This window comes from Mustelus asterias, chromosome 25 (genome assembly GCF_964213995.1).
Source record: "Mustelus asterias chromosome 25, sMusAst1.hap1.1, whole genome shotgun sequence".
Taxonomy (NCBI): Eukaryota; Metazoa; Chordata; class Chondrichthyes; order Carcharhiniformes; family Triakidae; genus Mustelus; species Mustelus asterias.
This window is the reverse complement of record NC_135825.1, coordinates 39130175-39144558: the sequence shown is the minus strand read 5'-3', so window position 1 is coordinate 39144558 and position 14384 is coordinate 39130175. Positions and strand designations below refer to the sequence as shown.

Sequence of the window (14384 nt, the reverse complement as noted above, 5' to 3'; positions counted from 1 at the left end):
TGTATCTCTCCCCTCTCACCTTAAACCTATGACCTCTAGTTTTAGACTCCCCTACCTTTGGGAAAGATCGTTATTTTATAGACCTCCATAAGATCACCCCTGAGCCTCCTACACTTTAGGGAAAAAAGTCCCAGCCTATCCAGCCTCTCCTTATAACTCAAACCGTCAAGTTCCAGTCGCATCTTAGTAAATCTTTTCTGCACTCTTTCTAGTTTAATAATATCTTAGTACTGGTGAAAAAGTTGCTGCGAGTGTACCTTATTTTGCCTTCTCCCAAGGCTGAACAGAAATCACTTACACAAGGGTATATCTGTCGGGATATATGAATTAAGAGCAGAAGTAGACCACTCCGCCCCCCAATACACATGCTCCTCCATTCAATAAGATCATAGCTGATCTGACTGTAACTTCAACCCCACATTCCTGCATTTCACCCCATTGTTTATCAAGAATCTATCAAGCTTGCCTTAAAAATCTTCAAAGACTCTGCTTCCACTGCCTTTTGAAGACGAGAATCTCAGAGGAAAAAAATCTCCTCATCTCTCATAAATGATTTTTAAAGGGCTGTGCCCTTCCTTTTCACTGTTATTTGTTTCATTCTCCTCTGTGGCATTCATAATTTGATGTAAAGAGCAGAGATATATTCTTAAGGTGGCTGCTGAAAGATGTTAATTTTAAGGGTGTAACAAAGCAGCAAGTTTTAATTGCTTTCACTGTTCAGATCAATGGTGCCCTTTTTGGTATCAGAATACCATCAGGTTTTTGGGTATCAGACTTTTGAATAATTTACCACTGACTATTTGACTTAGAACTTTGTTTTCATATAGGTCAGCTATTTTATTTAATTAGGTGACCAACATTAACAGCAGTAACACTTGGAGCAACAAGCATGAATCCAAACACAATGCTCCACTTGTTGTTTGAATAATGCATCTTTGGCATATTTTTGCATGTTGACAAAAGATCAAAAGTAAAGATTCTTTGAAAAGTAATTGAAATTAAACATAAACTGTGCTGTGCATAATTCTTAAATAGATGATTGCTGCCTTTAAAAATAAATGTGTTTTGCTTGTTAACATGTATTTATTATCCATGCATAAATATCGTGCCGTGTAATTTTAAGACCTTCCTGCTGAAGCATGTGCTTTCAGTTCCTTACTCTTAAGTTCTTTCCACCACCAAAATAAACGCATGATTTTTAGGGCCAGCCGCAACACCACATTTCAAAATTGTTCCAATATCCATCCGGTATATTTGTACAGAAATAGTAAGGATATTATTGTGTTGATCTGCAAACCAGGGTGGCACAGTGGTTAGCACCGCTGCCTCACAGTGCCAGGGACCCTGGTTTGATTTTGGCCTTGGGTGACTATGCACTTACCCTGTGTCTGCTTGGACCTAAGCTGGATGCTCCGGTTTCCTCCGGTTTCATCTTAGTGTCCTAAGATGTGTAGGTTATTAGCAGGGCAAATACATGCAGCAATGGGGATAGGGGCTGGGTGTGATGCTCTGTCAGAAAATCACAGACACGATGGGCCAAATGATCTCCTACACTGTAGGGATTCTATGAAAAGACTCTTGACTTTTGTTTTGATGTGTCTTTGCAACCAGAACTACTCTGGAGGACAAGTTGCATCAGTTTTTAGTTCAGTCGAGCGTGGGAGTAAAAGATCCTCCAAGCAGAGGGGTGTACTTCCCTGAATCACTTGAAAATTATCTTAAAATAGTCCAACCAAGTACAGTATTTTTAGAGATATTTGGCGAGACCAATCTGCTCTTTCAGTCACAAACGGTGGTGTGAGTGGAAGGGCTAACGTGATGGGGGAGAAATCAGGAAAGGGAGGTGATGATAAAATTGAAAAGGATTTTAGTTTTGTTGAGAATTGTGACATTTTGCTTTTGTTACCAAATAGATTTTCCATTTGTCACAGGGAACATTAGGCACAGACAAAATTAATTACGATATTTTAAAAAAAGTCTCGCAGACCTAAGTTCCTGAAGAAAAGGATAATTTTCCTTTTCAGTGAGATCAAAAACAATTTCTGAATATAGAATCCACCAGGGTTAGGTTCTTGAGGGGTAAAAATGGCAGAAATGGGAGAATTTTGTGCCAATACACATTGGAAAATACTTTCAAACTCCTCTGTAAATAAACAACTGTTGCTTGAATATTAATGCCTATTGGAAGCGATGAGTTTAAAACACTTGCATTTGAAAACAACCTTGTGTCTCAGAACATCCCCAAATATGTCCAAACCAAAAAATGACTTGGAAGCATAATCTGTGTTTATTTTCTGTAGGTAAACACAAGCCAGTTTGCACACTGTGAGATCCCCCAAACAGCAGTATCTGTAGTTTGCTTCTTAAAGAAGCAATGTTGGGCAGGCAATTAATTACAACTATTAATCATACGCATTTTTAATTGAAAATTGCCTTTGATGTTTTCCAATATTCCCATTTGAAATATTGACTATTTTACAGTTGGTGGTATGTTTCTGAAATTTCATGTCTACTGTTCTGATGCTTCTCTTGAGAACTAAAGACCTGTCCACATTCCAGTGTCTGGTATGTAATCCCATGGTGTGCAAAGAGATCCAGTATGTTCCAGGGCAGTGCAAATGGAGGGTACCCATCGATGCACTGGAACTCTTTCCTCCTCCCCCACCCCAAGGAGTTCCCACGTAAGGTTTGTACGGCAGTTGTCTGGGAGTGCAAACTTCTTATGGGCAATTGCCTTTTACTGGGGGCATCTGAAAATGCAATTTAAGTCACAAACCTGAAATAGTTCTGACTGTGTTGTATTAGAATTTAAGGATTAAAACCATTTCTAACTTCAGGGTAACCACTGTATAGGCACCCCCACCTCCTCACTGGCAATGCCTGACCTGAATCAATACCCCTCCCACTAACAATCCTACCCACTGACCCCATGCACATACTTTTTCCCTAGCTTGTCAAAAACATTAAAACATACCTGCTTTATTGCTGTTAGTGATTTAAAAAGGAGCATGGCCTCTCCCTCTGATGCAGTAGCACTCAACTGAATGCTTCAGGAGCAGGCTGCCCTGTACAGCTCTCGCCTGGCCATATCTGATTGTCACTCCGTGGAAATTCAGGCCCTCTTCAGTCAGCGGCATTATGCATATAAAAAAATGGAAATGCTGGGGGATGAAGGGAACTAAAGCGCCATCACACAAATGTTTGAGGTCCAAGAAGGTGATGAAGGCAATAGGAGTTGATGATGCATTGCTTCAAACTCTTGGATGTGACCGTTGGAATATTTGGGAAGATTATGGTTTTAAAATGTTATGAATCGAGAGGTTTGGATTAGTAATTACCATTTTATTTTTCACAAAGGTGGAGAAAATACATTTTAAATTTTAACTTGACTCATAAAAGGTGAAACGTTGATCCAGATCACACAGTTCTTTGTATTAATATTTTCAGTTATACTTTATTTCCATTTGGCAAGTTCTTTCAAACCTTTGTATTGCCTTTATCTACATTAGGCAAATTTACGTTGGTTATCTTAAGTTGAATATCAGTTTTGCTGGACATTTTTCTTGCATCTTCTATGCAGGTTGTTTTTTGCATATGCTAATTATGAATTAATTTGCCCCTGTAAAAACAAAGCTCAACTGTACAAATGAACTGGCATTTGTCATTAAAAACCTGAACCTGTTATTGTGCTGCACATTTGTCTTGAGTCTGAAGATGGCTGATGTGGCTCATTATGGTATGTAGGGTATTTGTTATCATGCGTGATGTCTGGTTGTGTGTTATTCATCCGGATCATGGCACATTTTTTTTGCTGCTCTCACTTTTCCTCTTCGTTTTGTTGTCATTGGGCCTCAAAATACTGGGACTTTTCCCACAGACTCTCCTACCATCTGGTTCAGTCCAGGGTAATGGTCTCCCAGGAGTTGATATTCGTGTTGCATTTCTTCATGTTGGTTTTCAGCATATCCTTGCAACACTTCTGCCCACTTCAGTGACTGAGCTGTAAGAAGCAGACCTGCTTTGGAGCTTGGTATCTGACATCCGAGCTAAAGCCAGTAAAGTTGTTAGTGAATACTTGTGAGAGGATGCCAATGTTGGTGCATCTGTCCTCTCACTTAATATGCAAGATCTTCCACAGGCAGCATTGCTGGTATGACTCCAGGGCTTTGAAGTGCCTCCTGTACATTGTCCCATGTTTCAGCCCTGGACAGTAGGGAGGGATCATGACCACATGGTAGACCATGAGGTTGGTTTCAGTTTTGACATCGCTTCCTCAAGTGGTCAAAAACTGCACAGCAGATTCAGTAAGCTGCTGTCAAAGCAATAATCATCTTGCTTACTCTGTGGAACCTCCCTTGCTATCTGATTTAACTGTGTATGATTAATGTCACTGCCTGCAAGTCAGTCTAGCCTTTGTAATTGATCAGACACATTTGTTGAAGGATTGAGTTAAATGATCTTCTCCATTGTATGTTCCTCCTATTCTTCATGTTTTGATCTTTAAAACATGCTGAAGCCAGGTATGCATGTATGAGTCTTGTATTAGATTTACAAATGCCATTTACCCCATCCTTCATAAACAGTGCTGAAAGTTTGAAATGTGTATTAATGTTTTTGATGTAATGAGATTTAAGGTTTTCTTTAATGTAATTTAGTGGGTTAAATAAAATGATGGCACTTTTGATGTGTCATAGAATCATAGAACCCTAGAGTGCAGAAAGAGACCAATCAGCCCATTGAGTCTGCAACAAGTCTGCACCAACTGTCCAACAGAGAGAGCATCTTGCTCAGGCCCACACCCCCGCCCTATCCCTGTAACCCCACACACTTTCCCCACAAATCCCCAAAACCCTCATCTTGAGACACTAAGGGGCAATTTAGCATGGCCAATCCACCAAACCTGCACATCTTTGGACTGTTTATAGTTTACTATTACAGTGATGTCAGTATTGAATCTTGTTTTCACAATTAAAAAGTTAAATAAATCAATAGTGGTGGGTGTGTATAACTATCTGAAATGTTCTAAAAACTTTGGCAAATTTCAAATTGAATTTTGTTTCTTTTTCAAATCATTGTACATTACTATTCCCCTCACTGAGCTTAACTGGTTTTAGACTAACTTGCAAAAAACCTTAGTGTTGATGTTCCTCCATTCAAAAAGCTTTCTTTGCCCTTGGGTTCAAATCAGAAAAAAAATGTTTTCCACCCTTTTTGCAAAAAAGCTATTTTTCCTTGTTCGTTTTTCTTCAACTGAATGTGAACTTCAGATGTATTTTTACTTTTCATGGATCCACTTTCTCTTCCTGTACTCAAATTGATGCATTCCAGAGGAAACTAGATAAGAACATGAGTAAGAAAGGGATAGAAGGATATGTTGATCAGGTTAAATGGAAAGGGGTGGGAAGAGGCTCGTATGAAACGTAAACACTGGCACGAAACTATTAGGTTGAATAACCTATTTCTGTGCTGAGTAAGTACTTTGTGAATTCCTTTTCGAAGAGCACTAGAAGAAGACGACAGTGGAGAAAGTAGAGGCAATACATGTAAGGAAACGAATAGATCTTTTTCAACTATGTATTAAAACTATTGTTTATGCTGCACACCAGTGCGCACTCACATTTTAGAATTTCCTGACTCTTTTCTCATTTTACTCTCATTACTCTTAACTCAACCCCCTGCTCTGCCACGTTCAACCACACCCCCGCCATCCAAAGTCTTTGATCTCCTTACCTCCTTCGGTGCAGCAAAAATTCAGACAAAGCCAGCACATCTATTTAAACATAGTTTGTTGCGGCGTGTAATTGGAGAAGCTATAACTTTCTAATTTGTTGTAATCTGGTGCTGTTTTGAATTGTGCTTGTTGGTGGTGATGTTTCTCGCCATCTGTGGTGCAATTTCGTTAGAGGTGCGTTTTTTAGAAGCAAATTTTAGGAAGTGAAATTGATGTTTGTAAAATCTTACAGATAAGAGTATATCTAATATCTGGCAATTGTTACAATGAGTAATATTATTATTGGCATTCATCTGGCTCAGGAAACAATGGGCTGTGCCCAGGGCGTATGTCACTCCTGTATTGAACATTGGCTGTTGTGGCTATAGAGGCTAATTTGTGTCCCTGGTGGTGCTGGCCCAAGGTCCACTGATGTTCTTTCTTTCTTTGGTCTTCTGCTTTTTCTGTGCCCTTGCTGACTCCTTGTTCTCGGGTGCTCTAGTAAACTCCAATCTCAGTCAATTTGAAGTCTCGCATGCCGGCGTCCTTTTATTGCATTCATGGACGTTGGTCACATACTGATACCAAACTTGTCGTAGATTGTGGGGGGATTCTCCCAGTCCGCAGAGCTGCTTTTGTAGAGCAGCGGGCTGGGAGACTCGAGCAGAAACCGTTTCACGGGCTCCCCGCTGGGCGCCCGTGATTCTCTGGGCGCTGGATTTCCAGCGTCGTCAGTTCCACGCCAGAAATCGTCGCGGAGCTGCATTACTTATATAAATAGACGTTTTCATCTATTTTAAATCTCATTAGCGGGCCTGGGACTGAAATCTCCAGGCCTGCTAGCCTTTTCTCTCCACTCCCACCCCCCCCCCTCCCCTCCTCCTCCTCCCCCCCCCCCCCCCCCTCCCAGCCAGGAGTGGTTCACTCCAGCGGGGTTTAGTATAACTCACCACTTGCAGGGAGCTGAGGGCCTGACCCCGCTGTAGTGACCGTCGAACCCTCAGAGGGTCAGGTGCCGGGCGTGGGAGGTGCCAATGCCAAGGGGACAGGACCTAATGAGGTGGGGCTTCTCGGGGGCGGGGTGATCAGTGGGGATGGGGGGGGGGGGGGTCCCGCTGCCACTCTGCATTTGGGCTGAATGATGGAGGGAGGCCAGTGTTCAGGGTGAGAGGGGTGGAATGGGACTGTGGGTCAGAGGGGGAGAAGGGGGACGGTTGGGGCTGCCGGTAGGTGGCGGGGGGAGTGTTCAAGGCTAGCCCATACGTGTTTGGGGGGGCCAGCGATCGGGCCGCAGGGGAAGGATGTTGGAGGGCCAGCAATGCAGGACCACTGCGCATGCACCGATCTCCACTGTGACAAATCGGCGCATGCGCAGTGGTTTGCTCAGTGCTATACTGCAGGCCTCTCCAGCGGGAATAGGCCCCACCCCCTGATTTTCACATCATTCCCACTGAAGGGCAGAGTATGGGAGATCCATTTTGAAACTCCCGCTGCAAAAACCAGTGTGATTTACAACAGTTTTTCTGCAAGTTCAACATTTAGAATTTTTTTGGCAGAATCGCCACCCACCCCCCCTCCCCCCATGTCTTTGGGGATGCGTTTGTCATCCGCTCAGCTCACATGACCCATCCAACAGAGTCACTGTTGACTTGGGGGCAAACATGCTGGTGGTCCCTGTGTTGATGTACTTCCATATTCAGCATCCTATCTTGCCAGGAGATGGCTAATATTCATCTGAGATAATGGAGGAACTATTTCTATTTAAATGGCATTGGCAAAACAAACATGAGGTATATTGAAAAATGTTACTTCTACCTTTGAAGTGCAATTGGAAAATTAAGTTTCCAGTACAAACATGTCTTTGTTAAAAAATATTGCAGGATTACTGTAACAAATCTTTTAAGTCCTGTTATTGGCCTGTGTCTGCATTTATCGATGTGAATAGGCCTTTGTCAAAAGTAGCAAAACAAATTTTAAGGAGAGAATACTGTGATTGTAACTTTATGCAAGAAACTGTAGACTGTCTTTGGTGCTTTCCTTTGCTAGTGGCTGATGTGAAACTTATTACAGAAATGCCTTGTCCAAATTGGGTTTGAGACAGACCACAGTATATAAAACCTATTCAACAGCTTACGTATCAAGGGAAATAAGTCTGCAGAATTAATTAAAGCCTGAAATGTAGATAACAGGCCTTGCATAGTTGAGAATATTTAATAAAATACTGAGGATACTAGAGATCTGAAATAAAAACAAAATGCTGGAAACTGAGCTGATCTGGCAGCAACTGTGAAGAGAGAAACAGGAGTTAACATTTCAAATCCAATCCAATATAACTCTTAGGAATATTGAATGTTTTCCAGCGGTAATATGTCAATAGAGGAGAATAACATGTGTAAATAGTAAACATCCTCTGAGCAAGTTATTTGCATTTAAAACTTAAATTATGATGTTAAGTGAAATATCTTTAAGCAGAACATCTATATCACAGATAAAGCAGTTTGGAATACCAGTATTTAATTAACTACTTTCTCATATTAACATTCACCTACCTCCAGTAAATTGATTATCTTGAGAGCAATGCTTTTGACCCTTTTAAAATGTTTTTGAAGTCATTGCAGACATTAAAATGCTCTTGTCATGCATTTACGTCAATATATCATATCTTAAAAATACCTCAAACCACTTATCATTTGATGAATTTCTTTGAACCACTAGAACTGCTTTTGCAGTGCACGACATGTATTTTTTAGTGCTCGGAATATTTAGTTCTAATCACCTACTTAGCATCCTGAAATTATTACAAAAGCAAAATGTTGCAGTTGCTGGAACTCAGAAATAAAACAGAAAATGGTGGAAATATTCAGCAGGGAATATGGAGGGAAACAGTTAATGTTTCTGGTGGATGACCTTACATCAGAATAGTCCTCATGAAAGCTAATCCACCTGAAATGCCAACTTCGCTTCTCTCCACAAATACTGCCTGACCTGATGAGTATTTAACATCTCCTGAAATTGTTGGTTGCGCATGGATATATTGGTATAAGTTTTTTATCCTCCAGTAAACGTAAAGCCTGTTGTTGCAGTACTTTGCTTGGATTGTATCTCAGTGAACTACATCTTTGGTCACCTTTTGTGGTAAATGCTAACTTTGTACTAGAGTAATCAGCAAACTCAAACTTGTGTTTTCTGCCTTCAGTATCTATGGGTGTAATCAGTTTATTGCCAGATATTTTAGTGAAAGACCCCACAATAGTGCAGAACATAGTAATAGTATGCCTATTCTGGTGCATATGGACTTTCTGTTAGCCAGTCACACACAAACCAATGCTTTGTAGCTAATGGCTGGCTGGAAAAATTGAGGTATTTAATCGTTGCATAAAAACAGATTAAATTGGCAAATACTTTTACCAGATAACTGAGTTCCTTTGGTGCCAAACTTTGTCTTGATAATTTTGAGATGCTTTTCAATGTGACCATTATGTATAGGAGAACTTTAACATACATATATTTTCAGTGAGATATGATTGTGATTGAATGGGCATATCGCTGCTTTTCCCCTCAAGCCCAAGAAGGCCAATTATTCTAGCCCTGCTGAAATTCCAGTTTGGCTCTTGCGTGGGTCTGTGTAGCTTAGTGATCAAATGAGCCAATAAAGAAATTCAGAATTTTATTTCAAATTTTAAAAAAAAGTTAACTTGCTAAGTAAATTGTGATCAGCATTTGATAAGCAGCTGAAACTGACATGAACTTTTATCGCTACTGAGGTAGGGGGAAAGAAGACGCATGTTTGAAGTTGCCTCTAGTTTCATATTTCCAACTTCCAGTTGAGAGATGCATTTTGTGTTGATGTAACGAGCAGCTATGTTTGGACCTGTAGCCTAAAATGGTCAGTGTTGCGACTTATCCAATTCCTTCCCTAGCTGGCTGGCTGCAACTGGTAAGCTAGCGTTGCCATGCCTCCGAGTCCACATGAAAGAATGTAAACTTTGGTTCTTGCTGAGACTCTGTTCCCAAAAGTTTTCTGGGAGGGAACGCTCACTGGAAACATTCTGAACATTGGTCTGTTAGGTACATCACCTAGGTAGCTCCTTTTGGCCACACAATCCATCAGGGCAAGTTTCAATTGAGCTACATCAATGCCCACATTCTCCATTTTGATTTGAGTGGCACAGTGGTTAGCACTGCTGCCTCAGCGCCAGGGACCCAGGTTCAATTCCGGCCTCAGCTCACTGTCTGTACAGAGTTTGCACGTTATATCCCTGTCTGTGTGGGCTTCCTCCGGATGTTCCTGTTTCCTCCCACACTCCTAAGATGTGCAGTTTATGTTGATTGGCAATGCTAAATTGCCCCTTAATGTCGAGGGACTAACAAGGTAAATACGTCGGGTTACAGGGATACCCCGGTTGCGATTACTGTCAGTGCACTCTCAATGGGGCGAATGGCCTCCTGCACTGTAGGGATTCTATGATTAGTGGATAAAATACTCTTTCTCTGTAGCTTGCGAGCATAGATTTAAAGTGTGCCCTCACAAATAAAGTGCCTTTAATTACACCCCAATATTACAAATCTGGATTCCGCAAAGAATTATTTATAAACTCTCAACAGTGTCCTAATGCTTGTTTTTTTTTCTTTTCAGCATGATCGACTCAGCAGGTAAGAACTTTGCTTTTTGTATTGTGCATCCTTTGTCAGTAAATAAAATGGCCGAGTATTTTTTTCAGTTATGTGTTGGCTAATTTTTGATGAAGTTCATGTAGTTATGTTTAAAGAATTGACTGCAGTTGATCACAGCATCTTTACACTTCATTTAAAATGATCAATATGGTCTATTGGTAAAATGTTTGATAAGATTCAGACCTCATGTCTATAAATAAGACATAAACAATATTCATGTATTGCTTTCAGTATGTCCATCTTAAAATAAATGGGAAGCACTGAAAATTGCATGGAGTACCTTGGTGTTAAATGGTTTGGGGCTCTCATTGTGGGGGTCAGTGATTCCACATTTATTTGCTAGTATGAAACTTTATACATACCTGATAAATATTGGATTTATCACAAGAAGAGTTCCTTAAGAATAGATTCACTCATTGTATAACTGGTTTAGACATTCATGCCTGCATCACACAAAGCATTGTCGAGCCATTCTCTTGTTTGCTAAAACTGTTCACTGCTCAAGGAACATTCTGGAATGCAAAGATAACCCCTGCTTCTTTACTGCGAACCACCTTCATAAGCTCCTTTCAGCTCCATCCTCAACTCCAACAGAAGTGTGAGGAACTCATGAGCTTCTTGATCACTAAGATTAAGACCATCCAATCTTCTGTCCCTGGGCCTCCCACTAGGCTAAACTTATTCTAAAGTTCCCCTCTACCTAAAGCCAATCCTCACATCTTTCTGTAGTTTATTTTCTATCTCTCCTCATGCCCTGTCTAAGCTCATTTTAGGAATATAGGAACAGGAATAGGTCATTCAACCCATTGAACTTGCTCCGCCATTTAATATGATCATAGCTGATTAGACACTTCAATGCCTTTTACACCCACTATCCCCATAACCCTTTACATTATTGTTAATCAGAATTCTATCAATCGCTGCTTTAAGCATACTCAATGACTGATCTTCCACAACCCTCTTGGGTAGTGAATCCTGAAGATTCACAACCCTAGTCCATGAGACTCATGACAATGACAACTTACATTCATAGAACAATTTGGACTAATACAATGTTCCGAGATGAAGCAGAAGCATTATAAAGCAATGTGGCACTGAGCCACATGCAAAGGTATTAGGTCAGATGACCAAAATCTTAGGCAAGTAAGTAGATTTTAAAGACCGTCTTGAAGGAAAGGGAGATGGAGAGTGCATGGAGGGCATTTAGAGCTTGAGGCTAAAGAACAAAGAACAATATAGCACAGGAACAGGCCCTTCGGCCCTCCAAGCCCGTGCCGCTCCCTGGTCCAAACTAGACCATTCTTTTGTATCCCTCCATTCCCACTCCGTTCATGTGGCTATCTAGATAAGTCTTAAACGTTCCCAGTGTGTCCGCCTCCACCACCTTGCCCGGCAGCGCATTCCAGGCCCCCACCACCCTCTGTGTAAAATACGTCCTTCTGATATCCGTGTTAAACCTCACCCCCCCCTCACCTTGAACCTATGACCCCTCGTGAACGTCACCACCGACCTGGGGAAAAGCTTCCCACCGTTCACCCTATCTATGCCTTTCATAATTTTATACACCTCTATTAGGTCACCCCTCATCCTCCGTCTTTCCAGTGAGAGCAACCCCAGTTTACCCAATCTCTCCTTATAACTCAGCCCTTCCATACCAGGCAACATCCTGGTAAACCTCCTCTGTACTCTCTCTAAAGCCTCCACGTCCTTCTGGTAGTGTGGCGACCAGAACTGGACGCAGTATTCCAAATGCGGCCGAACAAACGTTCTATACATCTGCAACATCAGACCCCAACTTTTATACTCTACGCCCCGTCCTATAAAGGCAAGCATGCCATATGCCTTCTTCACCACCTTCTCCACCTGTGATGTCACCTTCAAGGATCTGTGGACTTGCACACCCAGGTCCCTCTGCATATCTACACCCTTTATGGTTCTGCCATTTATCGTATAGCTCCCTCCTACGTTAGTTCTACCAAAATGCACCACTTCGCATTTATCTGGATTGAACTCAATCTGCCATTTCTTTGCCCAAATTTCCAGCCTATCCATATCCTTCTGTAGTCTCTGACAATGTTCCTCACTATCTGCAAGTCCAGCCATTTTCATGTTGTCCGCAAACTTACTGATCACCCCAGTTACACCTTCTTCCAGATCATTTATATAAATCACAAACAGCAGAGGTCCCAATACAGAGCCCTGCGGAACACCACTAGTCACAGGCACCCAGCAGGAAAAAGACCCTTCCACTACCACCCTCTGTCTTCTGTGACCAAGCAACTGAAGCAACCTAAAGCAACTGAAGTCGTAGCTGCCAATGGTGGGGTGATTAAAAGGGTTTCACAAAGTGCCAGTGTTTGAGGGGTGCTGATATCTTAGAGTGTTGCAGGGCTGGAGGAGATTGCAGAGGTCGGGAGGGGCGACGTCATGAAGGGATTTGAAAAAGAGGCTGAAAATTTTGAAACCAAAACCTGGTGTAGGTCAGTGAGCACGGGAGTGATGGAGGAACAGGACTCGGTGTGAGTTAAGACATGGACAGCAGAATTGTGGATGGATCGTTGGGTGACATTATCAGTATTGTTGTGTGAACAGGAAAAAGAACCATTGCAAGTGATTCTCTGAGATTGAGTATTACTTGTAATGGCGTTTCTTCCCACTCCCTCATTTCCTCTGGTTTCCTTCAAGGATCTATCCTTGGCCGCCTCCTATTTCTCATCTACATGCTGCCCATCAACAACAACATCTAAAGCACAGCATTTAGTTTTCGCATGTATTGCAGTGATACCCAGCTCTATCTAACCACTATCTTTCTTGACTCCTGCACTGTTGCTAAACCATCCAACTGCTTATCTGATATCCAGTGCCTGATGATCAGAAATTCCTTTCAATTAAATGTTGGGAAGACTGAAGCTATTGTTTTCAGTCCTCACTGCAAACTTCCATAGCTGGCAACTCCATACCTCTCCTTGGAACTGCCCGAGTTTGCATTTGCAAACTCAGTGTAATATATTACCCCGATATGAATCTCCAACAACATATTGGTGCCATCAAGTAAGACCATCAATTTCCACTTCTGGGACTTTTCCTCTGCCTTTGATCATCTGCCACTGAAACTCCCATTCATGCCTTTGTTACATCTAGACTTGTATATTCCGATGCACTCCTTAAACCTCTCCTCGCTACTTTACTCCTTTAAGATGCCCTTTAAAACTTAACTCTTTTACGAGTCTGCTAAGTCTCAGTCCTTGGCGCATTTTCTACGGTGGTGAGAACTGGGCAGGATAAAGGCTGAGCAATTTTCATCTTTGCTGTCTCAGAACCATCCTTGGCGAGATTAAGTCACCAACTCCTCGGTCCTGAGGCATGCTAATTCTATCACCATGCACTTGTTGCTAAGCTAACAATCTTTGTGTTGGCGCAACCACATTCATCAAATGGATGACGGTTATATACCCAAAGACCTTTCATATGGTGAACTGGCCATTGTGTCACAACCTCCTGGGTGACCATACCTCTGCTATCAGGGCACCAGCAACCAAGGTATGAAGAACATTGACGCTGACGACTGGGAGACAGTTGTTGAAAGCTCTGGAGGCTGACTGTTTAGTGAGACAGTAGAAAAGGCAAGCAGAAACCAAAAGTTAACTGGTTGAGAAGAGGGTCCACAGAAAACCGAGGCCACCAAATTGTGCATTTTCTCTGTCCACTGTCTTCCTCTCCAGCAAATGCATCAAATGTCATAGTGGGGTTTCTGAGTCACAGCAAGTGAAGCTTAACATAGAGTTGACCACCAGGGCCCCAAACCATAATGTTACGAGACGAAAAGCTGCTGACATTTGATGTTCTTTAGGAGGGTTATACTTGCATTAGAAGCGAATAATGAGAGGCGATCCTATGGAAACAGATGATTGAGAGGCTTAACCGGGTAAAAGAGGATGTTTCCCTTTGTGGGCAAAACTAAAACTAGGGGCACAGTTTCAAAATAAGGAGTCATCCATTT

General features: G+C 41.8%; 1 protein-coding gene across 3 annotated transcripts in view; it reads left to right on the top strand.

The window, feature by feature from the left end:
- Positions 1 to 14384, top strand: part of LOC144511899 (protein phosphatase 1 regulatory subunit 12B-like) — a 317939-nt gene that overhangs the window by 278306 nt on the left and 25249 nt on the right. For all 3 annotated transcript variants that reach the window (XM_078242333.1, XM_078242332.1, XM_078242335.1), the window contains one exon: positions 10347 to 10363. In XM_078242333.1, the coding sequence (XP_078098459.1) occupies positions 10347 to 10363 (17 nt within the window). Of the gene's footprint in view, positions 1 to 10346; positions 10364 to 14384 lie in introns of those variants that run through there.